The 26,120-nt window shown below is 54.6% G+C and overlaps 1 protein-coding gene across 6 annotated transcripts; it reads left to right on the top strand.

Annotated features, from left to right (window-relative positions):
• The first annotated feature begins 1,100 nt into the window (after positions 1–1,100).
• ST14 (ST14 transmembrane serine protease matriptase) lies at positions 1,101–24,197 on the top strand. 6 transcript variants are annotated; one of them, XM_076358493.1, is made up of 19 exons: positions 1,101–1,155; positions 12,884–13,043; positions 13,282–13,409; positions 14,008–14,078; positions 14,552–14,712; positions 15,185–15,220; positions 15,618–15,855; positions 16,028–16,167; positions 16,610–16,707; positions 17,287–17,396; positions 18,360–18,490; positions 18,788–18,892; positions 19,921–20,028; positions 20,486–20,599; positions 20,798–20,926; positions 21,315–21,501; positions 21,701–21,975; positions 22,271–22,407; positions 22,948–24,197. In XM_076358493.1, exons 2-19 carry the CDS (start codon positions 12,887–12,889, stop codon positions 23,107–23,109), a joined length of 2,487 nt encoding a protein of 828 aa, XP_076214608.1. In that variant the 5' UTR covers positions 1,101–1,155; positions 12,884–12,886; the 3' UTR covers positions 23,110–24,197. The 6 variants fall into 6 exon arrangements, with proteins under 6 accessions (XP_076214608.1, XP_076214605.1, XP_076214603.1 ...); XM_076358490.1 differs by lacking the exon at positions 1,101–1,155 and adding an exon at positions 1,656–1,903; XM_076358488.1 differs by lacking the exon at positions 1,101–1,155 and adding an exon at positions 4,241–4,325.
• Positions 24,198–26,120: the final 1,923 nt, after the last annotated feature.

Below are 26,120 nucleotides of genomic sequence, written 5' to 3'. Positions count from 1 at the left end.
TGTGGAAAATAAGGTGGCAAGGCAGGTGAGCATGGGTCAGCTCTACTTGTTTGTAATAAACCAAAGAGAAATGGGTAATTCCAATGCATTGTCTGCATCTCTCTCCTCAGCTATGTCATGGCCTCAGCTTACGCATTTGCAGCTTGTTAGGCAGACAGGACCTTAACTGACTTTGAATCTTGGGTGTGCCCGAGTGTCCAGCCAGGTTTCAAAATATGCAGTGCCAGAAACCAGGCAGTCAAGCCTGTCCACTCTGTTGCACTTACAGTTTGGCTGGCAAACGCTGCTGTTGCTGATTGAGAGCTCACGAAAAGGGGTTCTCTGCTTTCACGAGCCACGAACTGCTCAAGAAAGAGACCCCAGCTAATAGTATAGTCCCAGGAGCAAGCTTACATCCTATGGTGTGTTTCCTAGTGCTTTGGATTCCCTTTGGAGTCCCATGACTGTCAGGTGGCTGGCACCATCAGCGACGGAGGCACAAGAAACCATCCCCCTTAATTTTGAAAGCGAGTCTGAGAGCTGTCTGGGGCATGTTGGAGGGCCGAGGGTGGACTTTCTCATTTCAAGCTTGTTGCGCACTGTCACATCCTTTGCTTGCTCTCACGCCCGTATCATCCACAGGATGGAGCTGGTCACTAGTGCCCTTTGTTCTGGCCAGCTTTCATGATCCCAGGAGAGCAAAGCTACTGGTGATCCCTGCCAAAGTCATGTTTTGGAAGCAGGACTCTCACTCCAGAGCTCTTGAGAGAAGCATTTGAGATCAAAGGATAAGTTCCCATCCAAATTACACAGTAATCCTTGAACAGCTTTCTGAAAAGTAGCACCACCGCTCGGCTCTGCCTCAGAGCAGCATGTGGCCAATTGAGGGCAACTCACTGCACTTTTACAGGTCCCATTCTCCAAAGTCGGTAATTATTCTCCTTGCATTACAGATGGAGAGGCTGAATCATACCAAGACAACTTGCCTCAGGCCGGAACGCAGGAAGAGCTGTCCCTGTGCAGATCGTCAGTCGAGCGGTACCCAGTGTTCACCTTTGCTCTCCGGGGACTGCCGGTTCAGCTGGAAACCTCAGGGCTTCTGGATGACGTTTTCCTCTCCTCCCACTGAATCAGCCTTTTATTTACTCTTTGGAATGCAAAGTAACAGGACACCCTGTGAGTTTTATCTCTCTCCCAATCTTTTGTATCGCTGTCGAAGTTGCCGGACCGGATTGAACGTTTTAGCTGCAGACAGAGATGGGGTGGTTTCGGGGTTGTCTGGCAGGAATCCGGGTGGGAGGGCACTGTCGGTGAAATTTGAATTTAGGAGTTGCGCTGTGAACAGAACCCTTGAGACACACTGCAGGGAGGAAAAGCCTTTGTCACTGACTGTTTGAATCCGGCCCTTCCCTGGTGTGGCAGTGTGGATGGATGGTGCTCCTTTGCGGAGCTAGAATTACAGGGAACTGTCTCCACCAGAAGACACTTCCCCTGCAGGCAGCCTACCTTCATTCCTTATGTAAGCAGCTACGTTTTCCCTTCTTTCACGTGGATGGCATTCACAGGGCTGGGAGCTGATGCGGAAGTATCCTGCCTGTTCAGACGGTGTTTGCTGCTCCTGCAGCTAATCCCTGTCTCCTCTGGGGCTCTCCTGGGGGTCGAGCTCATGGCGGTTTAGCTCTTGCAACTTGCATACAGGTTCTGACAAAGACGGACTTGGTTCTCAGATTTCAGCGGTGCCTAAAGCAAGTGCTCTCCTTCCTCCTAAAGGCGCGTTAAACCTCGAGTTGCTGGTCTCATAATGCTGTTGTAGCCACACTGATACCAAGAGACAACGTTAGGAGGAGGAGGTGACAGCTTTTATCAAAGGAACTGATATAAGTGGGAAGAAACAGGCTTTGTTGCTGACTGCCATTGCATGCGGGTAAGTGGCTTGATCTTTCTGCTTCAATTACATCTTTCTTCATAGTGGCTTGGCTGGGCTCAGCAACCTTCAGTCAGACTAGAGAGACACATGGAAGTGTCTTACTGCAAAAGCACATGGCAGGCTGCATATTGGGAATTGCTGCTTTGATGTTTTGGGACTGTACAGTGCCCAGAAAGAGGGGGCCCTCGTGTACCGTGGTGACTTAGCAACACAGCCACAAAATAAATCACTGCTTCAGCAGCAAAGAAACGGGAATCCTATCGTTTAGGGCTCTAAACCAGCTGCCTCCCAGCCATATACTATTTCATATTTAGCACGTGTATTGCTTTCTTTTTTTCCCCACGGTGATTGCATCCCCTTGTTTGAAGAGCCAGTTGGGCTAGGGAATTAGTTTGTAAAATGTCAGTGGCTTGAATGACAGGAAACACCGGGCATTCGCAGCTCTGTGTGAAACCAAGAGTTTGTGGATCTTTGCAAGAGACACCGTAGGCCTCAAAGAGTGAGTCTGCATCTTGCCCTCATTAGCCACATCCCAGAGCACGGGTGTTTGCCTGGCACCTGCCTGGAGGAGATTAGTTGATATGCTGAAGAGGAGAAATTTGCAGAAACAAAGAGCAGTGGTTCAGCTCGGACTAGCTGCTTTATACCTAAAATATGCTGTTTCACGGGGGTATGAAGTCAGGCTGGAGCACCTGTGGACAGCCAGGTAGGGAGTGGCTGTAAAACTGGAGCGCTGGGCAGGGCTGGGCATCAGCGGGAGGGCTGAGAGCAGCTCCTGACATCAGCCAGCCGGGTAGTTTCAGCAGGCTGACTAACAAAGCCACCATTTGAAGGGGAATACCTTAAATCCGGAGATACTTCCTGCTGTTCGGTGCTCAGCAAGTGGGTGGGATTCTGGTAGCTGCTGAGGGAGCAGGGAAGGCAGTGGCACAAGTATTTCTGTAAAAGCACAGAAGTTACGTTGTATTTTTCACCTAAAGAGACAACAGCAGGATGAGAGACCTGACACCGTCTCTTTTTTCCCCAAAGAAACACCTGCAAAAGGGACGCAAAACTTGCGCTCCGCAGGAGACATTTTAGAGCAAGGGGAAACAAAGGTAACCCAGCAAGCATCTCCCTGCGGCATGTGAATCAGTGGGCAACTCCTGTTACACCAAAAACAGCTTTCTGGGAAATTTAAATGTTCAGATGTGGAAAAAATCAGTTTCAGGGCAGGATGCAGTTGGTGTAAAGGGGTTCAGATCAGCGGGGAGATGGGCAGTTCAGCCTTCAAATAGATTGACGGGCATATCGCATGTTGGCATAGGCTATCACATGTAAGACAGAGAAGGGAAGATCCTTTCCAAGAAAGATGATGTTGGTCCAGCTGCCTTTAATCTTGACTTACTCTTGAATGTGAGAAATCTAAATATTGGCGGGGGGGAGGGGGAAGTCATCTTTCCAAGAAGGGGAAAATGATGGTGTAAGACTGTGTCAGGAATGCAGACTGCAGTGTTAAAAGCCCGCTTTCAAACCTGCCTTAGAGCATTCGCAAAACCCAGGGCTTTGCCGCTGGTCCCTCCTTCTCTTCTCTGGGGGCACCGTTTAATATTAGACCATAGAGTCCCCGGGAGCTGTTGCTGGTACATGAGCAACACTCTTGAGTGCCAGATTTGGATACATGTGCAGTTTCTGCTGGACTGCTGCGTTACTCGTCATTTTGCATCTGGTCTCCTCTGTTTGGTAAGAGATGGCTCAGTCCCAAAGTGCTGCAGCCTAGCTGAGAGCAGGTTTCAGGCTGGGATAAAGGGAATATTTTGCCCTGAGTGTACCAAATGTTTTTGGGAACAGCGGGCTTGTCCCTGGGGCAAAAGTGCCTGTGCAGGCTGGAGAGTGCCCTCTTTGCAGCGGGGTTTCATAGCATGCTAGTTGTTGTCACCCGAGAAGGGATAAGACCTTGGGTACATAAAGCTTTACCCTAGAAACTGTTGTGTACATGAGTGCTAGCAAGCCCTCCTGCTGGCTGCGGGGCGGCTTGTGTTGGTAAAAGACAGATTTTTCTGGTTTCATTTACCTAAAGCAAAGCACATGGCAAAAGGGTCTTTTCGGATGATGCGGAGCCTGCCCGGGGCTTTTGGGCACGGCTTTTCGGGCACAACGTTTTCCTTAATTTCCCTGCGGGACGCCTGTGAAGCGGGAGAGGCAGGAGCCGTAGCCGGACACGGGAGCGTCGGGGGGACCAGCGGGGTGTTTCCGGCTTCCCGCACCTGCCAGGAGTGCGGAGGGGAGGGGCCGGGCACCGTGCCGAGCCGAGCCGTGCCGTGCCGAGGCGAGGAGCAACCGCGCCATGGCGGCCTGAGCCGGCACGACAGCCGCCCTCGCCATGTTGCGGGGCCCCACGGCCGCCGGTGCTGGCATGAGGTACAGCGCCCAACCGCAGGTGAGAACAGCACCCCGTGCTGGGGCAGGGGGGGGGCGGCAGGGCTCTCCCAAAAGCAGTCAGCCTTTCGCCGAGCTGCCTCGTCCTCCGCTCGCTCCGGTTCCTTTGAGCCTCACGGGTCAGGACCGACCGGGGCAGCTCCGGATCCCTCGGGAAGCGGGGGAGCTCCTGCTCCCCCTCCGCTGTCGGGTAAGGCCAGGAGAACCTGTTTGGGGGACGCCGCCGAGCCCAGTGGAGCAGGAAAAGAAAAACCAGCGCCGGTGTTAGACTGCCTCGATGTCAGCGCTAACATCGCTCTGACGGTTTTGATTTCGGCTTAAGCTAGGCACTGGGGATGTGAGTAAAGTTAAACTACGCGGAGCTGAACTGTTTGCAGTGCGTGGGTCCGGGTTGTTTAGCAACAGATCTGACTAAACCTATTCAAGCCGTCAGAAGGTCTGACTTTAACCGAGGGCTTTTGGGCTTCATTAATTAACTGATGCGTTATCAGCGTGCTTTGAAACTTGAGTGAGCTTAAGTTGCGGTCTTGGCTTTTCCTGTAGGTCGCCCTAGCTTAGGGTCGGGCAGGGACTGTTGTTTTTGGGTTGCACCTCCGGAGCTTGTTCTGTGCCACAGAGCTGTTTCAAACCTGGGCTTTTAGATTAAAGCACGACAGCAGCGCTTTCCAGCTCACCTGCAGGCTGTCTGGTGTCGGTCTCTGAGGCCTGGCTTTAGTGGTTGTTATCTGGCAGCGGCAAAGGAGCTAGCAGTTTTAGCACTGATCAGAAAGCTGGCCTACAGCAAGACGTTTCCCTTGCCTCCAGCCCCCCTGTCCTGCGTGTGTCAGGGGCACAGTGACTGTCAGGAGCGGGAAGGAGATGCTCTCGCTGATACCGTTCAGCTCGAGCTCCTTGTTCCCTGGCCAGGTCAGGGCGACACCGTTGCGTGAAGCGTGATCTTCCCTGCCTGGCTTGTTCTCTTGGCAAAAGGTAGGTTTGCATGCTGGTGTGTCTTCACAGCAGGGCTGAGCGCTCGAGCGAATCCCTTCATGCCGGGACAGCGGCGTGCCAGATCCTTTCCCCTGGTTCTGGATCAGTTTTCCCCCTTGATAAGTTCAAGAGGAGCTGATCTGATCCGGGAGGGCTTCCCCGAAGACGGTACCTGCCCTCCTGGCAGTAGACAGCCCGAGGAGTTCGTCCCTCATGGACCGACTGTCGTTGGACTTGGCTCCCTATAAATACGACGGCAGAGCAAACGTGAGTTGTTTTGCAATGACTGCGTCTCCTCCTGCGACGGGGAAGGAGCTGCAACAGTTCTTGGGCACAGTGAGGAGAAGCTACTCTTATTCCTTGGAAAGAGCTTTTCGCTCGGGTAGTGGCTGGTGGGTGAGCTGCTGCTCAGGCCAGTTTTGCTGCTGCTGGTGCCAAAGGCAAACAGGGATAAGGAAGGCACGATGAGAAAAAGGCTGAGGCCGATCGAGAGCGCACCAGACCTTTGCTCAGCAAACAAAAAATCACTTTGTAAAACCGTTGAGGGAGCAGCAAGAGTGTTTTTGAGGGCCTGGCTGCGGGGAAGGTATCGGGCCAAAGGTTCTCGCCTTGCCCAGAGTAGAATACGCCGTTTCCATCCAAAGGCCGCCAGGGCTAGCCTTGCAAATAACGCACTGCAATATCCGAGTGATAGGTTGGGGTGGAGGAGGGAGCAGCTAATAGGGATGGGTTTGCCAGACAAAGGCTTTGCCCAGTCGGAGATGCTGGTGTTTCCCCTGCTGTTGACTCCAAACATTCAAATGTCGTGGGCCAGATCCACCTCTATAAGAGTCGGTCAAGAGCGTGGGCGAAACGTAATGATGAGCGTGGAGTGTTTCATCGAGGTCTGGAGCACAGTTGTTTTCGTTAGGCTGCTGGAGGGCATTTTTGGTGCTCAGACAGTACTTTCTGTACCAGGAAAGATGTAAGAGTGTTTTAAATAAACTATTTGCATCTGTAGCATGTTTCTTTTCTGGTCTTGGGACGTGAAGTGTGTTGTAGGGAGGAATTACATGGCTCGTAGCTACGTGTATCAGGCCTGTAAGGTAGCTTTATTTCTCACTTCTCCCCAAGAATTGCCGAGTCTTACATGTAAAAGTCTCTGCTACAACAGAAACACAATTAGAAACATGGTCGCTTTTTTTTGAGCTGCTGTGTTGCATGACACAGCTGCACTCATAAGCCTGTTGTGAGGCGGCAAGCCAAGCCTGTGGTGTCCTGTGCAAAGCGTTTCTTCTGTTTCTTCAGTTTCTTCTGTAATAAACTTAAAGGAATTTGGTTTCTCGCGTGACTCAGGATGGTCACAAGACGACTGAATGCTGTAGAGGATTGAGCTCGAAATTGTTGAGTGGAATAGGTGTGTGTGACTTGTATCTTTCACTATTGCACTTGCCCTCTGTGCCTGGAAGGTAGACAGTCTGGAGGACGCTGTGTCCTTTATTTCCTGCTCCTTATTCCCTCGTTAGCTCTGATGTCATCATTTTATAGTGTCATTGCCCTTAATAAGGAACTGAAGACGAAAAATAATACGCTGGCAAAGTTTCTTTGGTGCTTTACTGCCCATGTTGGGGCAACACAGCAAGAATATGCCTTACGGAAACTAGGCTCTTGTGTGTGCTGTTTCCATGTATTTCTTATCAAGAATAAGAAGAGAAGTGAGAAGATTATTCTTATCAGATCTCTTCCTGGAGGATTATCAGGGTTTGCAGCAAGAGTCGGTGCAGGAGTTGATCTCAAGAGTTGCGTAGCTGTACTTGAGCTACTTGGGTGAGGTGAGTTGCACGCTGTGCACACCGTGTGTCAGCAGCTTTTAGATCTTTTGGTTTTTTTCTTATGGGAAACAGGCTGTTCCCCTTATGCCAGCACCACAAAGCTGGCAGTATGGCTTTCAGTATGATCTGGGAAACTTCTGGTTTTGAAAATATAACTTTCTCGGCTCTTTCTGCACTGCACAAGCCCACCCCGTTGATCTCAAAGGCTGGGGTGTCCCAAGCTCTGAGCCCGGCTTGCTGGCCATGTCCTGAGCTGATTGATGAGTCGATGGGTTTCGTTCGTCTCGTTTCTCGTGTGATATTTGTTTTAGTTTTTATTGAACACTGCCTGAGGCAGGTGTGGCTGGAAAAGGGGAGGTGGGAATTGCCTCTTGGATACACAGGCTGGGATCCGCAGGGTGTAATTACCCGGCACGAGTCTAACCGCGTAGTCCGATGACTCTGCTTCATCTGCGACCTCCCCAGGCCACCTCAAAGTTTGTATTTTATGGGTTCCTTTTCTTGGCCGTGTACGTTAGTGCCAGACGGTGGGTCTTTTGCAGTGAGACTGCCTTGGTTGCACACCTGCTCTTACCTTCTGTGATCCGTACAGCTTTGGCCCTGAGCAGTCCTGTGGCAGGCCAGCTGAGTCTGGAATGTGGTACAGGTCAAGGGAAGCAGCTGAATCTCATAGCTGCCTTGTGCTGGACAAACAAATTAACCACCGGTGATAAGGGACAGGTGAAACTAACGGCCGGGAGCCCAGTCCTTCTGTGGGTCAGGGTCCAGTGAACCAGACGCAGACACTGAGCGAGAGATGGAGCACCTATTTTGGAGAAGAGGGGAGCAGTGAGGGCTTTTGGTGCCCGGGACACATCACGCTGTCTTGCTGGAGCCACCAAACAAGCCAGAAATCGGCCTCTATGGGAGATGCTGATCCCAGATGGACGCCCACTTTGTGCGCGTCCCAGAAATCTTCTTGCTGGAGAGCTGTACTCTGTGGCACATCCTAGCCTTTCTGCAGTCCCCCTTTGCAGGAGGATATCTCTGCTTTCTGGTAAGTATCTCCAGTCCAGAGTCGACTGTGGCGGTTCCCACCATCCCCGTGTGCCTGCTGAATTTCCTGCTGACAGAATTAGTCACTTCTGCATCTGGTTTGTCCAGTCTGGCAGAGTACGGTTGCTGTCTAAAAATATACCGTGCGGCTGGCTTACGGAGGAGGAGTGGGAAGGTTTGCTTACGCACAGGACTTCTCCCTGAGCTCTCTGCACGGAGGAGTTGCGTGCAGGAGACCTCCAAGCGCTATATAAATCTATCCGTGCGCGCTCCTTTTCCAGGTTTCCTCATGGAGTCTCTACTCCAGGGGAAACGGGAGGCGCAGAAGAAATGGGGCAACGTCTTTCAGACCCTTTCACTTGATTGGCATGTGGCTTTTCTGCCAGGGCACCATGTGACTGCAGCAGCCACGCCAGCTGGGCTGACGCTGTGACCAGAAACCTCTGATCCTGCTGTGGGGAGCTCCGCGGCGATGACGAGGGCCGAGCGAGGAGGAGCAAGAGGAAGTAACTGAACCTGTGACTAAGGCAGAGAGAATGTCAAGGAAGGTTTTCTGTTAATAATGTTTATTGGAGCAGTTTCCTCGAGAAGGGCGAGAGAGCCAGACCTTGAGTCACTTTGTGCTAGAGACTGTTTCTCGGGGAATCATGGACAAGGTGAGAGCAGGAGGTGCTTTCAGATCCTCTCTGGTTTACATCTGCTGCTGCGATGGACTGTTCAGTACATGCGAGGGAAACGTGCAGCAACCGTTAGCTAAAGGAGATTAAAATTGTAGTCATCTTTTGCTTGATTTAACTCTGATCTTTCGAGCCTGTCTTGCTTTTGACTCCATCTGGTTTCTGCCTAGCTTAGAGGATGGTGACCAGCACCGCAGAGGAGGTATTTTTCCCCGACGGGCAGGAGTGGCGGCAGCGAAGGGGATGTGCAGCGCAGTGAGTGAGCAGAGCGGAGGCTGAGCCGCGCTGTTTGGGCACAGACAAGTCTGGTACTAAGGTTAAATGGGTGCTTTTCGTGCTGAGTGTGGGCAGGGAAGATTCAGCCTCTTACTCAGAGTTCGGGACACGGGGCCTCATCTGAAACCTTCCCAGCATGACCTGATTCGGCATTCCTGTAGTGCTTGGGGGATGCTTCAGATCCTTTGCCTTCTATTGAGAAGAGAGTTTGCAGGAATCACTGTTGCTTACCCAGGCTGCGACATGCGACAGCTCTTCAATGCAGCTTCACACAAGTGTCAGAGTTGGCTGGGGAATACAATGGTGTACATAAGGTATGAGGATGGGAGAGGACGAGATCTGGAATGCAACACAGAGGGCAGGGAGGGAAACCTCTTTGGATCCAGTCTCATATCTGCCTCTAATCACTGGGAAACTTCTGGCAAGTAACAGTGTCGGTGGCTGCTTATGCACCTTGTACAGGAATAATAACAAAAATAACCTCCCTAGGAGTCCCCACACTCCCTTAGTTTCTCTTGGTGCTGTGGGTGTCTCAGCTTTGGAGCAAGAACAAACTGACAAAGGCGTGCTGTAAACTCTCGCGGGTTTAAGATCTTTCATCCTTTTTTTCCAAGAAGAGCAGAGAAATTGTCTAAAGAAAGATCAGATGGTGAGTTTGCTTGCCTAACTTCCTTTGGTCACGTTGCAGCCGCAGGAGCGGTGCGTGTGGTTGTATGTGTTGGAGGCGGAGGGGAGCTGTGTTTTCCTTCTGATTTAATCACACTGATTAGTTGCTCCTGTCTAAGAGTTTTCTCTCTGCAAAGACACAACCTTTAGCTCAAAGAGGATGTTAAAATGCGTCAGCCAGAGTGTTGTGCGGTCTGGCCTTGTACAGCAGTATCTCCTGCTTGCAGCTGAGCCCCATTTTTTTCTGGCAGTTTGGTGAAACTGAATCTTGGGAATTTTGCAGAAGGCTGAAGGTACCCTCAGCCGAAGGGCATACTATGTGAAAACAGGGTTTTCTTTGCTCTCCCGGTAGCCGGAGGAGACCCTATTTCATTGTGCCGTTTTGCTGCTGCTACCCTCCCCTCTAACATTACGCCTCTCGTGCAAGAAGATCTCGTGCGATCCCTCTTTCAGGGAAGAAATGCCATCTAGTTGAATTCAGCCTGCCAGGGAAGTGTGTTATTAAGACCAAGATTTAACAGCTTGTGCCCAAAAATTGTTACTCAGAACACATAGAGACGCTGTCTTCCCCCTGTGAGCTGGGGGCAGGCGGTTCTTCCTCGCTGACCCCAGGAAGTCTGGGAAAGCTGCTGCTCTGTGAACAGATATATCATTTAAGCCCCTGAGGTTGTTTTCTTGCCACAGGCTCCTGTGGATGTTAGAAGAGAATTAAATACTTTTCTTTCTGCTAACAGCGACAACGTATTGGAAGTCCTGGGAAGGCTTGGCGCTGCAAGCAGCCCCACGGTGGGAGAGGGGAGGTGCTTGCAAGATTTGTGGCGGTTTCTTCTCTTTACCTGGTTTGGGAGTATTTCTTGCATGATTTGGAAACTGATGGGAGCCAGATGGCTGTTTTGAAGATGGTGCATCAAACTCCAGGCAGTCTTGACTTTGATTGAAGAGTTTCTTGATTTAGGATGTCTGTATGTATTTAAGCTTCGTGTGTCTTCTGTTTTGAAGTTTCCTTGGGTTACGTTTTCAAGTTTTTCCTGTATGATCACAGAAGCCAAAGAGGAATCAGAGCATCCCCCGTGGGATTGTCCTCTGTGGCCCTGCCAGGTCTTTTGTTTCTTCTGGCGATGGCTGGATGTCGGTGATAGAAACCTGGCCTGGCACCTCAGAGATGGTGTGCTTCACGTCGGTTTGTTTTTGCCCAGCCTTAGGCAGTAAATCTCACAAACGAACCAAGGCTTCCTTCCCCGTGCTGTAGTGGAGAGCTGTCAAATGATAAACTCAGGTTATTCTGAGAGCAGATGGTGTGAAAACTGGTCGGTTGTTCTGGTCTGTACTTCTAGTAAGTGTTTGCAGAGGATTAAACTTACAGAGTCCTTTACAAAAATGTAGGGTAAGGTGCCTGCCACGTCCCTTTCTTTTGTAAAGGGCCTCAGGCGAATACCACAGGGAGGAGCGGCTTTGGTGAGGTGTGGAGGGTGGGAGGAGAGGACAGAGATTGGGTGAAGAAAAGGGCAAAAGGAGTGGGGGAACGATGCAAGTGGGAGCTGGGCTTCCCTGCAAAGTGGGGCTTGGGAAAGATAAGACGGCGAAGCCGTTGCATCTAAGGGAAGTGCAGCGAGGCTGGCTCATCGCCTGGGTCTGCACGAGAGCGCAGAGGGCTCCGAGGTCCCTCTGTCGGCGGGATGCCCTTTGCTGGTTGTTTTTTCCTGACTTTTAGGGGCTTGTGCTATTTGCATCAAATTAGCCCGAGACGTTAGCGTACGTTTGTGTCAGCCCTGGGCTGAGAGGGGACAGGCAGCATCTGACCCGGCATCATGTTTGCGGGGACGACGTTACCTTTTCCGGAGCGCAGGAATGCATTTGAATGCAGCAAATTTGTGCTAGTCAGCACTATGCGTTGTGGCGTCCTTGCTGTCGTCCGGAGCCCCGTGCCGCTGCCCAGGAAGCTGCTGGATGCCCGGTAAGGCTCGGGAGAGGGAAGAATGGGAAGGTGGTGACCGGAAAGGTGAGGCATCCTCGTGGTTTGGGCAGTTTGCGGCAGGCAGAGAGCCCTTCCTACCTGAGGGAGGCACAAGAAGAAAACAGAAGGTGTGGTCTGCTCCCCCAGCGCGGGTTAGCCAGCTCATGGGGAGGAGAGGAAGTGCTAGGGTAGTGGGTGCGGATCCGGGCCCCCGACGTCTGCCTGTACCGAGTATGCTCTGGGCTGCGTGGCATCCTCTGAAAACATCCAGGTCTGCAGCCGTTCTGATTTTCCCCCAGGCTGGAGGTGCAGGTACGCGAGCGGGACAAGGATGGAGGGCAGGTAAGCCGAAGGTACGAGAGAGTGAAACCCCGGGGCACCGAGGGTTTTGCAATGTGACAGAGACCTTCCTCTTCGTCACCCAGCCCAGCGCGGGGCGGTGATAGCAGTGAGAGCCGTGCGCTACGGGTGTCATTCCTCGTTCCTGGGCGCCTGCCTTTAGGACCTGCTCTTCATTAGCCAACACGTCTTGTCCTGAGAGTCTGGCTGGTCGTGGGCCGTGGGGATGCCTTGTGTGTTCATCGTCGTTTTGTGGTTTATTTCTTTTAATCGGTATCTGCGCTGAATGAGAAATCCCAAGCAGAAGTACAGGAGTGCTGTGTTGGCCCAGGAGACTGTAGAGAGTTTTGTGCAAATGTAAAGGGAGGAATTAGCTCGGTTTCTTGTTGTACAGGAATGCTATTTATAGCATGCTGTGCTCCACGAGCTGCGGGTGACACACGTGCCACATAGCGAGCACTTTTGTAGGGGTGAATTTTTGTCTGCAGTTTCATCTGCCAGCAGGCAGAGATTTTGGAGGTTGTGGGCTTGTGACCTAGCATGGTCACGGGGGTGTGTGTGGACTTGCTCCTGAGTTTGCTTGAGCTGATGACCTTGTGTTGCCCCCAAAAAGGAATTGGGTGTGTGCGGAAAAGCAAAGCAAAAGCCTTGAGGGTTTGTCCTGCCGTGGGGTGGCTGCGGAGCCGCCGGCGCCGAGGCATGCCTTGTGCTCTCGGCGATGGGGAGCTGCCGTGGACAGGTAGCTCTGCTCTAGACTGCTTTGTGGTTGGACCTCTCCAGACCAGGCTTTGGGAACGGCCTTTCCACCGTCCTGCCCTCTCTCCTCTCCTAGGACATGAACAACCTGGAGGAAGGGGTGGAGTTCCTCCCTGCCATGAACTCCAAGAACATGGAGAAGCACGGCCCAAAGCGGCGGGTGGTCGTCACTGTCGTGATCGTTGTTTTCCTGCTCATCTCCCTCGTCACCGGCCTCCTGGTTTGGCACTTCAGATGTGAGTATGACGTCTGGTGGGTGGTGGCATGTAGGGTGATACCCTGGGAGCATATCCACATGGAAAAGCTTCGTTATCTGGTGTTGCTCACATGTGCCCTCTCTAGCTCTGGGAAGGCTCCAGGAAGTGGGGGGACACCATTTCCACCCCCCTGCCCTGACTGCTGTCACTTGGGGACCTGCTGTGCCATGGTCCCAGCCCTGACTGCCCTTTCTGCCTCTGATCTGTTGCCTTCCAGACAGGAACGTGGCCGTCCAGAAGGTTTTCAATGGCCACTTACGGGTTCTGAACTGGGACTTCCTTGATGCTTACGAGAACTCCAGCTCGCCGGAGTTCATCATGCTGGCCAACAAGGTGAAGAGCACGGTAAGAGGTTTCTTGCATCCCTCCTCCTGCGAGCAGAACTTTTTCCTCTTGCCCCGTGGCCATGGGGATCCTGCACGTAAGGCTGCTTGGAGCTTTCTTGCTCCTCTCAGCTCTCCCCGCTCGCCACACTGGGCTGGGTGCGAGGAGCCTGCCTTTAAGCTGGGTCTTGGCATCACGGCTCCAGCCCAGTGCCACGGTGTCTTCCTGCCTCTGCCACCCAGCGCGTGCCGTAGGAGGCTGCCTGGGCAAATCTCAGGGTCGGTGGATGAGTCAGGACTGGGAGCTGAGGCAGGAGCGTGTCTGCCCTTCGTGCTGAAGCCGTGGCTGGTCTTGCCTTTCCCCTCAGACTCGGGCATTCATTGTGCTTCCCTCGGGGAAGAGCGGGGCGAGCTGAGTCAGAGCAGGCTGTGGTGTGGAGGGACTCACGGGGACTCTCAGCTCTCCCTCTTCCTCTCTTTGGCCCCTGCAGATTCCTGCAGCCAGGGATGCCGGGTATGTGCCCTGATTTTCCATAGCAGGCTTGAAGCTCTGTCTGTCTTTAGCCTTTCCCCCCTCCTCACTTCTAGACATGCTGAACACCCTTCTTTAAACCTTTCAGGTGGAGGACATCTACAGGAGTCATGCAGATATTGGCCCTTACCACAAAGAGACAGTGATAACTGCGTTCAGGTGATTATTAGGTGCTGTCTGAGCCCTGTCTGGGGGTGGAGGAGGGCGATGCTGGGATGTCACGCAGTCATGGGACCCTCATTCTTGGGCTGCTGTGGACGGAGGCACCTCATTAGCCACCCTGAGTGACACAGTAACGGGTGGGCAGTGAAAAGCGACCTGAAAACGCGTATTGTTTTCTGCCAGTCCTCATCACTGTGTGCTGAGGGAGATGTCTTGGGAAAATCAAGGTATGGTGCAGTAGAGCCCTATGAACCGCAATGGGTGGTGCCTGGCAGCTTTGAAAGGGACTCCCCGGGCTGGCAGGGGCCTTTGCCGGGCGCAGTTTGCTTATCGTGTCATTGAGACCCTCCCTTCCCCACGGCCATCCTCCAAAAATGGCTCATCAAGTAGCCTGGCCCCATCTTCTACTGATACTTGAGCCCTCCTGTGTCTGTCCTTGCTCTCACCCCATGATCGCCCTTCACCTGCAGCGAAGGCAGCGTCATTGCCTACTACTGGTCAGAGTTCCTTGTCCCCAAGTACCGGGAGGAGAGTCTGGACAGGGCGATGGCGGACAAGCAGAGCCTGGTCCAGAGGTGGAACCCCCGCTTGCGAAACCCCATGCTGAAGGTGGAGTCGGTCATCGCTTTCCGTGAGTGCTGGCTTTGCGGTCCCTGGGCCTCTGCGTGGGACTTGCCGGGGGGGGGGACGACACACATTTCGCTGGAGGGGTAAGCTGCCAGTCGCAGCCCTCTCTTGGGTGCCTTCGGCTGTGGGGACTGCTCTAAGGGTGAATGTAAGGACCCGGCTTTCACAGCACTGCTTTGATGGGCCCCGCAGCCTGGGGAAGGCTGCGAGGACCGCTCCCCTTCGCTCAAACGCTCTGTGTTCTCCTCTGAGCCCATCTGGAGAGGGACAGGGATGAACCCCCTCTCCTGCAGAGGAAAAGCTTGATCACTCGGCTCCCCAGAGCCCAGGCGGGAGCAGCGTCCCCCTGGCCAGCTTGCAGGGGGAGAGCCCACAGGCAAGGCCAAATCAATGCGGGTCCCAGGGACAGCTTCAGCTTTGCACCCAGGGACTTTCCACAGCCCAAAGGATGACAACACCTCTGTTTTCTCCTGCAGCTGCCGACCCCAGCATAGCTCACTCTGCTCGGGACAGTAAGTACAGTTCTTCAGTCTCATAGCAGCCTCTCTGCATCCCCACACCTCTTTGGGGCGGCGGTTTCCCTTGCTGGGTGGGGAAGGGCCTGAACAGAGGTGCTCTGCGTGCAAGGCAGACCTCCATGCGCTGCTTGGAGCTGGTTTGGGGTCGGCCAGACCGCGGCACAGGCCTTGCCGTTATCTAGCAGTAGTGCGTGGCCCTGGCTGCCCTTCCCCAGCGCCTTGTTTTGTAGACGGAGGTTGATAAGCAAGGGTGCTCCCTGCGAGAGGCATCTGCCCAGGGACAACCTGCAGGCAGACAAGGAAGTACAAGTGCTGCACTCTGCATCTCGGGGAAGGGCAGGGCAGAACCTCCTCGTTTGCCGTGTTAACTCTTCCCTGCTCTCCTGGGCAGATAGCTGCGTGTTTGCCCTCCACGCCAAGGAAGGGGAGATCACCAGTTTCACCACGCCGGGCTTCCCCAACAGCCCGTACCCCAACAACGCGCTCTGCTACTGGACACTGAGGGCGGACGCCAACTCCATCATCAGCCTGACATTCAAGACGCTGGAGCTGGAGCAGTGCACAGATGACAGTGACTACATCAAGGTGTACAACTCTCTGAGCCCCGTGGAGCCCCACACTTTGGTCAGGTGAGTGTCCCCATTAGGTTCCTGTACGGCAGCAAGTCCTGGCGTGAAGTGGCAGGGTGATACTGAGAAGTCCTGCTGGTAACTGAGCTCCTGTCCCTGCTCAGAGGTGATCTGTGCTGCTTGAGGCTCTCTGTGCAGCTGTGTCTAACGGATTTTGTCCTTTACTTCCTAGGCTCTGTGGGAATTACGCCCCTTCCTACAACCTGACCTTCCTGTCCTCCCAGAACGTCATGCTCATCACGTTAGTTACCAATAAGGAGGGGAGATTCCCTGGCTTTAAGGCTGAGTTCTTCCAGCTCCCGAAGATGAAAGGTGAGCAGAGGCCTTGGCCCAGTTCCCCCTCAGCTCTCCCTGCCGCGGGCAACTGAAGAGGGAGGCGCAGCTGGGGCTGCGGTCAGTTTGCCAGGGATGTTTCCAGGGCCGGGAGACCTGGAAGCAGGTCACATCTCGGCTCTTGGAGCTCGCCTTGCCCATGGTGCTCTCGGCTGCTGTAATGATCTCCCCTGAGGAGGCCAAAATAAGAATTATGTTGGATTAGGCGTGCGGATTGATGTATGCAAGAAGCACCTAATTGATCTCCCGGGTTCTGTCCAAGCCTTGGAACAGAGCTGCTCTCTCCAGAGATCAACTTAACCTTGTTAGAGACTGTTGCATCTGCCTCCCTTCCTGCCTCGGGTGATAGCCAGCTAAGGCTTGGGAAAACCACGTCTCTTTACGTCTCTCACCTGTTTTCATCTTCTTGCTTCTCTTCTAGTCTGCGGTGGGACTCTGAAAGGAGAGAGCGGCACCTTCACGACTCCCTATTACCCGGCACACTATCCCCCAGCCATGGACTGTGCCTGGAACATAGAGGTAAGAACGAGGCCCTCCCTTTGCCTTAATTAGTCTGTCAAATGAACTTGGTTATGCAGGACACCGTGCAAGTGAGCTCACAGCAGATGCTGCCTGGAGACTTAAGGGTCTGACATGACTGGAGGGAGGCTTTAGGAGCCGGTGCCAAAGGCAGAAGAGGCTGCGAGAGGCCTGAACCCCGCGTGACGCTTATCGCAGCCCCCAATAACTGAAGCTTTGCACAAAAAGCACTAGAGCACGTGGGCTTTGGGACAGGCCAGTCACTTGCTGGCACACCTGGTGGTGGGGGAAAGCTTCTGCCCTGGGAGAGCAGGCGCTGTTGACAGAGGTCTGGCTTCAACCCCCCCGCTCTCTGTGCTTGTTTGATCTGGGATCCTGGGGGGGTCAGTAAGGCGAGCAACTGTCTAAATGACAGGGTGGGCAATAGTGGCTTTTCAGGAAGGTGTTTCTTTTTCTGCTGGACTTCTTTCCTTTTTCAGTTATCTTCTGTCCTCCCCCCAGTCCCTTTTCCCACAGAACTTACTCCCATTTTCTGTGCTCCAGAAAACAACGTGCCACTGACTCTGCTTCCTTTTGCAGGTTCCCTCTAAAAAGAACGTGAAGGTGCGTTTCAACACGTTCTTCGTGCTGGAGCCCGGCATCCCAGTCAGCTCCTGCACCAAGGACTACGTGCAGATCAACAGCACGAGGTAGGTGTCAGGCGCTGTGCCCGACCCGTGGCTTTGGCCCTTCGAGTGGAGGGGCTGCGTTTCGTTATACGGCACCTTGTGCTTTCCTTAAACTTGCTGTGGGAACAAGTGTGCTGGTGCTTTTTGGGATATGATGAGGCAGGAGGGTGCTTGGGTCTGACCTGCTCTCGTAGCTCGATGCCCCGTGGTGAGAGGGGAGTAGCACGCTTGGTTCTGGGGATTAGACCCTGGGTTCGCTGCACGCTGCAGCCGAATCCCCCCCAAATGCTGTGGAACATCACATCACATGCCTCGCGTGCAGAAAGGCAGAAACATCTGGCGTGGTTTTGCTTGAATGAGCAAATCTCCATTGTTAGGGTAATGGTGGTGTGTTCTGTGATGCATTTACTGTTACACTTACTGTTTGCTATTACACAACCTAATGTGAGCTGGGCCGAAAAGATAACTTGGTACTGCGTAGGGGAAGGGGGAGCAGTGCTGTTTCACAACATTTTGGGCAAGGGAGCTGACCCTTCCCTGAAGAGAAGGGGTTTCAAAGTCAGCACCTGCAGCTGTGGCCCTGGCTAGTTCCTGCAGTGGTGCTTGTGTAAGCGATTCCTACCAGCCTGCGGTGGGACGGGATCCTGCGGCTTTAGAGGCTGCACAAATCCAGAGACACGGTGGATCTGAGATCAGAGACATCGCGGTGTCAGGCAGGGATTTGGGTGAACTCGCTCCCAGTTGTTTCCAAGGTCACAACTTGGTGGTGTTTGCAACTGGCCCAAACCTTCTGCCAACGGCAGCAAAATTCGCCTCCTGTGTGCAGACCTTGAGGTCCAGCAGCTCGTGCCGGAATCAGACCTGCTCTCTGTTCTCCTGCCCCCCCTTAGCCGTGTCTGGGCGTGTGAAGTGACCCTTTGTGCGGATGGGGAGTTCCAGGATGACCTGCAGCACTCCCTCCACCTTTGCTCTCTCTCCCTGCAGGTACTGCGGGGAGCGTTCCCAGTTTGTGGTGGCCAGTACTACCAACAAAATAGAGGTCCGGTTCCACTCAGACCAGTCCTACACGGACACTGGCTTCTCTGCTGAGTACCTGTCCTACGACTCCAGCGATCGTGAGTTGAAGTCCTGAGGCTGTGGGGGGAACTGACTGATTTGCCTGAGGTCCGGAGGCTGTCCCTCCTCTGCGTTTACGCTGCCCTCTAAATTGGGAAGCGTGCTTTTCCAGGGGATGGGAGCGTGTCTTTTTTTCCTGCAAACCTCCTTGTATTCCTGCTCCGTTCTGAGGAAAAGGTGTTTTTAATGCTGGATGCTGTAAGCAGGCACAGGGAACGTTGCGTGCTTTGGGGAAGGGACACAGAGGGGACGGCTGGAAGGCTCACGTGTCATTTTATCCCTTTCTCCCCTCTCAGCCTGCCCTGGCAAGTTTACCTGCAACACTGGCCGCTGCATTGACAGAAGCATGCGCTGCGACGGCTGGCTGGACTGCGTAGACGGCAGCGACGAGAGATCCTGCAGTAAGTCCGTCCTTTTGTTGCTTTTTGGCTTGTCATGGGAAAGGCCGCGCCGCCCCGGGGTGGCTGCGGGTATTTGCTCTGGGCTTGTTCTGGGTAACTAAGCCTTAGTGCTGAGGCTTTGCAGACCAGCTGCCGGTCTCCCTGCTCGCCTCGCTGGCTAGCACCAGCGCTGCCTCATTCCTCCAGGCTGGAGCGAGAGGCACTCGGTGTGGGGATCAATTTGGGATCCTTCCCCAGCGTAGGAGCTGTGGGTTCCTGCTCATCTAGCCCTCTCCCGGTGGGATCTCCCTCCCTTTCCGGTCCCTCCCAGCTGGGAATGTGTTTTTCTATTTAATCCTCAAGGCTGTTGTGGGTTTGGCTGAGCCTGGCTGAGCTGGGTGGTATAAAGGGATGTGTTTTGTTACCAAACCGGGCAGGTATCGCAGAGCTCAGCTGGTAAACCTGTGTGATACAGGGAGTTGTTTCTTTGTGCAACAAGTTGTCCTTTTGGATGAGCAGAGCTATCTCGTAGATAACGTTATTGTCCAGGGTCTGAAATTAATTAGAGGCGACGGGATCCCCTGCTTTGGGATCTCATTTGCAGGTAAGGGGCTGTATGAGGAAGAGCGTGCTGCCGGCCTGGCTGCCAGCACCGTGATCCCGGTACCTCAGGTGCTTTCCCACTGGTTGTAGCAAACACTTGGCTTGAGTTGTTGCCTCTGGCTGTCCTGCTGCTGTTAGGCTGGTGTAGCGTGAGCTTCAGCCCTAACCGCCCGAGACATTACAGCACTCCAAATAGTTTTGTTCTCCAGAGCAGTGGAAATACTGTGCTGTAGCCCAAGTGCGTTACGTATTCATGTACGCCTGCGTGGCCCCAAGCTGTCGTGCTGTTTTCTGGTGCGCTTGTTCCCATGCGCTTGCACCCCCGCTGGGAGAGCTGCCCAGGTTTTCCCACGACGCTGCGGTAGACGTGATGGCAGACGGGTCGCTGGTGACTCCACAGGCGCCTTTGCAGGTCTCTCCCCTGATTTCTCGCCCTCCCTTTGCAGCCTGTACCGACCAGCAGTTCAGGTGCCAGAACGGCTGGTGCAAGCCCAAGTTCTGGGTGTGTGACAACGTGAACGACTGCGGCGACAACAGCGACGAGCTGCAGTGCAGTAAGTAACTCGCCCCGCGAGCGGAAAGGGCCGTGAGAGCTTGAGCAAGGCGAAGGGGTAGACGGAGGCTCACGGTGCGGAGGAAGGCAGGTGCCGTGCCGGAAAATGAGCAGGCAAGGAACCCAAAACGCCAGCCAGCCGCAGGGCATGGCGAGGCCTCGCCTGGTGCAGCGTCCTCGAGCCGACGCAGGAGCCCCGAGTGAGAGCTCGGAGGAGAGAAACGAGGACGGGCAGGGGTGTAGGAAACGTGGGCTTTTGGGAAGGAAAGGGCTGCATAAATCAGTGGTGGTGTGCAGTTTAGAGAAGAAAAGACCGGGGGTGCAGGAAATAGGCGTTTGTATGTTGTAGCTGCCGAGGCTTTACTTGTCTTGGGGGGAAGGGAGATGGCCACAGCCGTGCGTTGGGGGTACTGTGGGATTTGTGCCCGGCCGCCTCTCAGGAGCTGCTCTTTCCCCAGGCTGTGCAGCTGACAGCTTCAAGTGCAACAACGGGAAGTGCATCCCCAACGCACGGAAGTGTGATGGCAAGGACGACTGCGGGGACGGGAGCGACGAGGGGAGCTGCAGCAACGGTGAGGATGGGCTGCGGAGGGGACCTCCCCTCAAATGCAGCCTCCGTACGGATTTCCTCGGGGCTGGGCATCCCGGTGTGCATTTTTTCACGGGGTGGCAATGTCCTGGGGATGGGCAGAAGAGGTGAAGGGCTCCTGAACGCTGCGACCTCCCCGGAACTGGGACTAACCCCTCTCTCCCTTTTGTCCTGCCTGCAGCGGTCCACACAACAGTCCCCTGCAAGGAATACACGTATAAATGCCGCAGCGGGCGCTGCATCAGCAAGCAGAACCCGGAGTGCGACGGGGAGCAGGACTGCGAAGACAATTCTGACGAGGACAACTGCAGTGAGTACCCTGGGGAAGGGGGGACACGGGGTTCTGGGCTGGGCTGGTTTCTCTTAGAGAAACACTTCAGTGTGGCGGAGAGCGCCCCGGGGCTTTCCTGTGCGATAGCTTGATCTGAAAATAGCCAAGCTGCGTTCTTTAGCAGTTTGCGGAGTGTCTGCGTTGTTCAAGATGTTTGGAGAGGGCTTACACAGATAATACAGGGGTTTGTCTGCACATTTATGGACTCGGCCAGTAAATATTTTAGCAAATTCAGCGTTGTGCTCCCGTGCTGATGGCGTCAGCCGTCCCCGACATGGGTAACGGGGCACTTGCGCTGTGGGAGATATCCCAGGGGAAGGAATGGGAACAGGAGTAACCAAGTGCCCCTTCTCCTTCCCCGCCCCAGGCTGCGGGATCCGCTCCTACACGAGGAAGTCGCGGATCGTCGGCGGGCAGAACTCGGAGGTGGGAGAATGGCCGTGGCAGGTCAGCCTCCACGTCAAGGGCCAGGGCCACATCTGCGGGGCCTCGCTGATCTCGGCGAGCTGGCTGGTGTCGGCAGCGCATTGCTTCCTGCAGCTGCAGGGCATCAGGTAGGTGGGAGCCGGATCGGGGGGCGCCTGCTGTAGGCAGGACACCCCGAATGTCGCACTTCCATTTTCAGGCGTTTGCCCGACATAGGAAAAAAAAACCCCGTTTTTACAGGCACTTCTAGGAAACTGTTTAAGGTAGCGAGCTAGCACGCCTGTGAGACGGGGCCTCACCCTGCCCTGTGTTTTGGGACTCGTGCAGGTACTCGGACCCCGGCCTGTGGACAGCCTACCTGGGCCTGACCAACCAAGGCAACCTCAAAGGCGCCGACGTGCAGACGCGGAAGATCAAGCGCATCATCTCCCACCCCTTCTTCAACGACTACACCTACGACTACGACATTGCCGTGGTGGAGCTGCAGAGCCCCGTCACCTTCTCCTCTGTCGTCCAGCCCATCTGCCTGCCCGACGCCACCCACAACTTCCCCGTGGGCAAGGACCTGTGGGTGACTGGGTGGGGAGCGACCGTGGAAGGAGGTGAGTGCTGGCGTTGCCTTGTTTTCGCATGTGGCTTTAGGGAAAAGGGGGGGGGGGGGGGCTGGCTGGACACAATTTAAATGTCTTAGCTTGCCTCGAGGCTGGAATCAAGCGAGATTCCCTTGGGAGCGCACAAAGCTAACGTCTCGGTCCTGCTGGAAAAACGGTATTCAGGGAAAGCAGGTTGTTGCAATGGGGATTTACCTGGCAATTAGTTGGTCATTCGGAGCCCGAACGAAAATGCTGCTTAAAAACGCTGCGCGCTTTTCCTTACGCTGCCCCTCCCTCCTCGCAGGCAGCGGAGCCTCCATCTTGCAGAAAGCGGAAATCCGGCTCATCAACCAGACGGTGTGCAACGAGCTGCTGACGGACCAGCTGACGCCGCGCATGATGTGCGTGGGGATCCTGTCGGGCGGCGTGGACGCCTGCCAGGTAGGCCAGCGGTGCGGCAGCACTCAGGTTTATTGCTGTGAGGAGGAGGAGCCTTAGTTAGGAAGACGGGCCCTTTGCTCGGCCCTTTTTATTCTGGCACTTCCACTCATATTGCCACACTTAATATACAACAAATCCACGTGGATCCTCCTTGATTTGGACAACGTGGAATGAGCGTGACCAGCAAATTGTGTCGACGCGTGACTTTTAGACTCAAAACCGTCTCACCAGGTAGGAGGACACTGCGCCCACGCTCCAGTTTGTTACCGAGAGCCTTATTTTAGCAAGGCAGGCCCCTTGTTTAGCTCTTTATTCTGGCGCTGTGACTCATATTGCCACACTTAAATATTTGTTTCAAATACACATACAGTTTTTTCTTGATTCAGGGAACGGGCAGGAAATTGCGCGGACGGCTGACTTAGTCTCAAAACCAATTATTTGGCCCTTGACTGGGGTTAGCCATTATAGAGTTTTTGCGATTTACTCTGTTTATCACTTTGTACTGGGTTGGTGCTTATGCCACTGTTTGTGTCTGCGCAGGGAGACTCCGGCGGGCCACTGGTCAGCGTGGAGCCCAGCAATCGGATGTTCCTGGCCGGTGTGGTGAGCTGGGGCGACGGCTGCGCGCAGAGAAACAAGCCTGGAGTCTACAGCCGGCTCACCAGCCTGCGAGACTGGATCGAACAGCAGACGGGCCTTTAGGGACGCGCTCGTCCCTGCGTGGACACGGACACCTTGTACACCGCTGGCTGGAGACATGTGGTATTGTCATTTCCTCCCGGCAGTGCAGCGCACAGCCTCGACTGTGAACTTCAACCCTCCCTCTACCTCGCCGCAAGCACCCGGGACTCCCTGTGCGTACTGAACAGCCAGAGGTTTAGTTTAGTCCTTAGTCTTCCCCCACACCTTGATTTCTAAGTTAAGAAATGGCCCTTGGGGGGATGAGCTCACGCAGCTCCCATGAACAACTCAAATGAGCAGTCATTCAAGGTACACAGAAAATTAAAGTTTATTAATAATTAAAAAAAAAAAAAAAAAAAAGAAAAAAAAAGACAAACACTTTGTGTGTTTAGAGGCAAACTTTATTGGGACAGGTTCAAAAACAACCTTTCAGAATATATTCTATCTCCTTCGTTTGTTTTCAAACTGCCGTCCGCACCCCTTTGTCTGGTCTTCAGTCATGGGGGGGGGGGGGAAGAAGTTCTTACCTGGTTTTGGGGGTGTCCCACGCTGTGGTCTCCTCCTTCCGTCCTCTGTTTGACTTAGCTTCTGGTTGCACCAAGTCCAGGGCTGAGGGACTGAAAGGGAGAAGTTTTTGGCTGAAACACACTGTCACTCACCCCGAGGGAAACAGCGTGCGGGGCCGCTTGCACGGACGGACAGACGGTCGTCTACCATGGAGGCCTGGGCCGACTGGCACCACCACGCTGTGCCTTAACACCACCACGCTGGCTTCCGAGCTCCAGCTCGGCGGCTTCCCCCTCCTCGCTGCGAGGAGCAGAAGGGCTGCGCCGAACGCCTTCCTGGAGCTTGTCCCCCGCACCGACAGCGCGGGTGAGCTGGGCCAGACACCAGCCTTACACCCTTCTTACTTTTGTAAAGAAAAACGCAACCACGCGACTTGTGAATGTGCCGATTGGATTTCTTTTTTCTGCGTAGCCTGTTCCTGGCCCCGAGAAGAGCACACTCCAGTTGAGTTTAGTTAGCCCCTTCCTTGCCTGTAAATACATTGTTTTGTACAACTCTATATGAAGTGGAGATGCTCTAATAAACTGGGATATTTTCTAATACTCTGGCTGTGTGGTTCTTGCTGAGCGGCTGTGCAAGCGTTCCTCACCCGGGAAACCTGCAGCACAGCTGCCCAATGCTCCGGGGGGAGCTGAGCTCCCCCAAGGAAAACACTTCGATCCTGTACCCCTCCCCTGCAGGGCAGCTCCACCGCGCTCTTTTGGGCACCCTTAAGAAAACAGCCAGGCTCCGGCGTTTTCAGAGTCCAGGGAGAGCCGGGACTGAAACCGAGCGTCACACTAAGCAGTTCTTGGGGCCGCTTCCCACCCAGAATCCTGTAGGAAACCATCCCCACAGCCCAGCAGACTCACCCCCCCACGTTGGCAGCACACTAGCAGGAGCAGGAGCAGGAGCAGGAGCAGGAGCAGGAGCAGGAGCAGGAGCAGGAGCAGGAGCAGGAGCAGGAGCAGGAGCAGGAGCAGGAGCAGGAGCAGGAGCAGGAGCAGGAGCAGGAGCAGGCCACCCCCCCCGAGCTGTTCCGCCTTCTGTGCGCTCTCGTGCGCTGCTTCCCTCCAAGGGCAGGCAAACAGCCCCTAGGGAAAAAAAGCAGGGGGGGGGGGGATCCCAAAAAGTTTCCAGCATCCAAGCAAAGTCCAGCTGGGACACGTGGTGCAGCCAGTTTTGTGCAGCACACAGCTGCGCTGTTCCTGGCCCCTTCTTTCTGCTGGAGGCAGGAGGATTTTAATTGCTTTGCAATCTCACCCTTGAGCTTGAGCTTGAGCTTCAGCAGCAGCAGCAGCAGCAGCGGCCAAGGCAGCAGCAGCCGAGGCAGCAATGGCTGGCGGAGCTGGCGTATCATCCAGGGCACACCACAAGCCGGGCTGCGGGGGCTCGCAGGAAGAAAGTCTCACCGTAGAGAGATCTGAGGCATAAACAGAGTTAAGGCACATTTTTATATCTGTGCTTACATAGTGCTGCAGCAATGTAAAGAGAAGCGTTTACTGGGTCGCTCGCTGACCCCTGATCGCTGACACAACACTGGCACGTGGGTGGACCTGGAGCAGCCGTCAGGGCCGGGCGCCAAGGCGTCCCCACAGCCGCGGCTCTCTGCTCTGGCAGAGTTCTCAACACCACGTCGGGGAGAGAAACGCTTGTTCCGGTACCGTCTCCCTGAAACCATTTGCAAGGTGGCCCCGTAAAGGGCACGTCGGTGCTAGGAGCTGGCTGGCTGCGCTGTGGGGGGCACCTGCTCTGCTCTCCAACCCAAGGGTTGGGCACTTCTGGGACTGGAGGAGGACACCTCCGGCTAAGGCACCTGCAGACTGTGCAGGCGGGCAGCTGACCGCAGGCCCCAAACCGCACGTTGCTGTCTTTCTCCCCTGGAGTTGGCCAGGCTCGGCCCTTCTGTTTTCCCCAGCGGCAGCAAGAACCTTGCCATAGGCACAACTCTTAGCTCTGAAGCAATCTGCTGCTTCCGTGTCCAAACCGTGCTCTGCTAAAGCCCCTGCTGCCCGGGGGTCTTCCCTCCCCGCACACACCGCCCCAGTTCCTGCGGCTTACTCCCACCTCTGTCCGGACCCTTGCTCCTTGTCTCATCGCTGGGGTGGGCTCCAGGCGTGGGTGCGGACGAATCCTGCGCTGGCTGTTCCTCGCGTGTAAAAGAGCTGTCTGATCCCCGCAGCCCAGCCCAGGCCGATGGTATCGCTAGAATAGAAATGGGGAACGAGGAGAGTCAGCCAAACCCCAGAACTGCTGCTCCCCACCTCCCAGGCCAGCTCGTGACCGGAGTGGCTCAGCCGTTGTCATCAGTAAGAGACCAGAAACCCGTCCTGGGGGTTACAGCTGCCTTCCCTCGGCTGGGGCGCTCGAGGGTTTCCAGCTACGCCGTGCTGGGGCGGGAGATCCCTTCCAAAACAGCAGCAGTTTAAGAGATGCAGCACGCAGCACGGACCGGTAGTTTGCCACAGAGGCAAGTTCATCCCCAA

This window comes from Aptenodytes patagonicus, chromosome 23, assembly GCF_965638725.1.
Source record: "Aptenodytes patagonicus chromosome 23, bAptPat1.pri.cur, whole genome shotgun sequence".
In the NCBI taxonomy this organism is placed as follows: Eukaryota; Metazoa; Chordata; class Aves; order Sphenisciformes; family Spheniscidae; genus Aptenodytes; species Aptenodytes patagonicus.
This window is presented reverse-complemented; position numbering and strand designations above follow the sequence as displayed.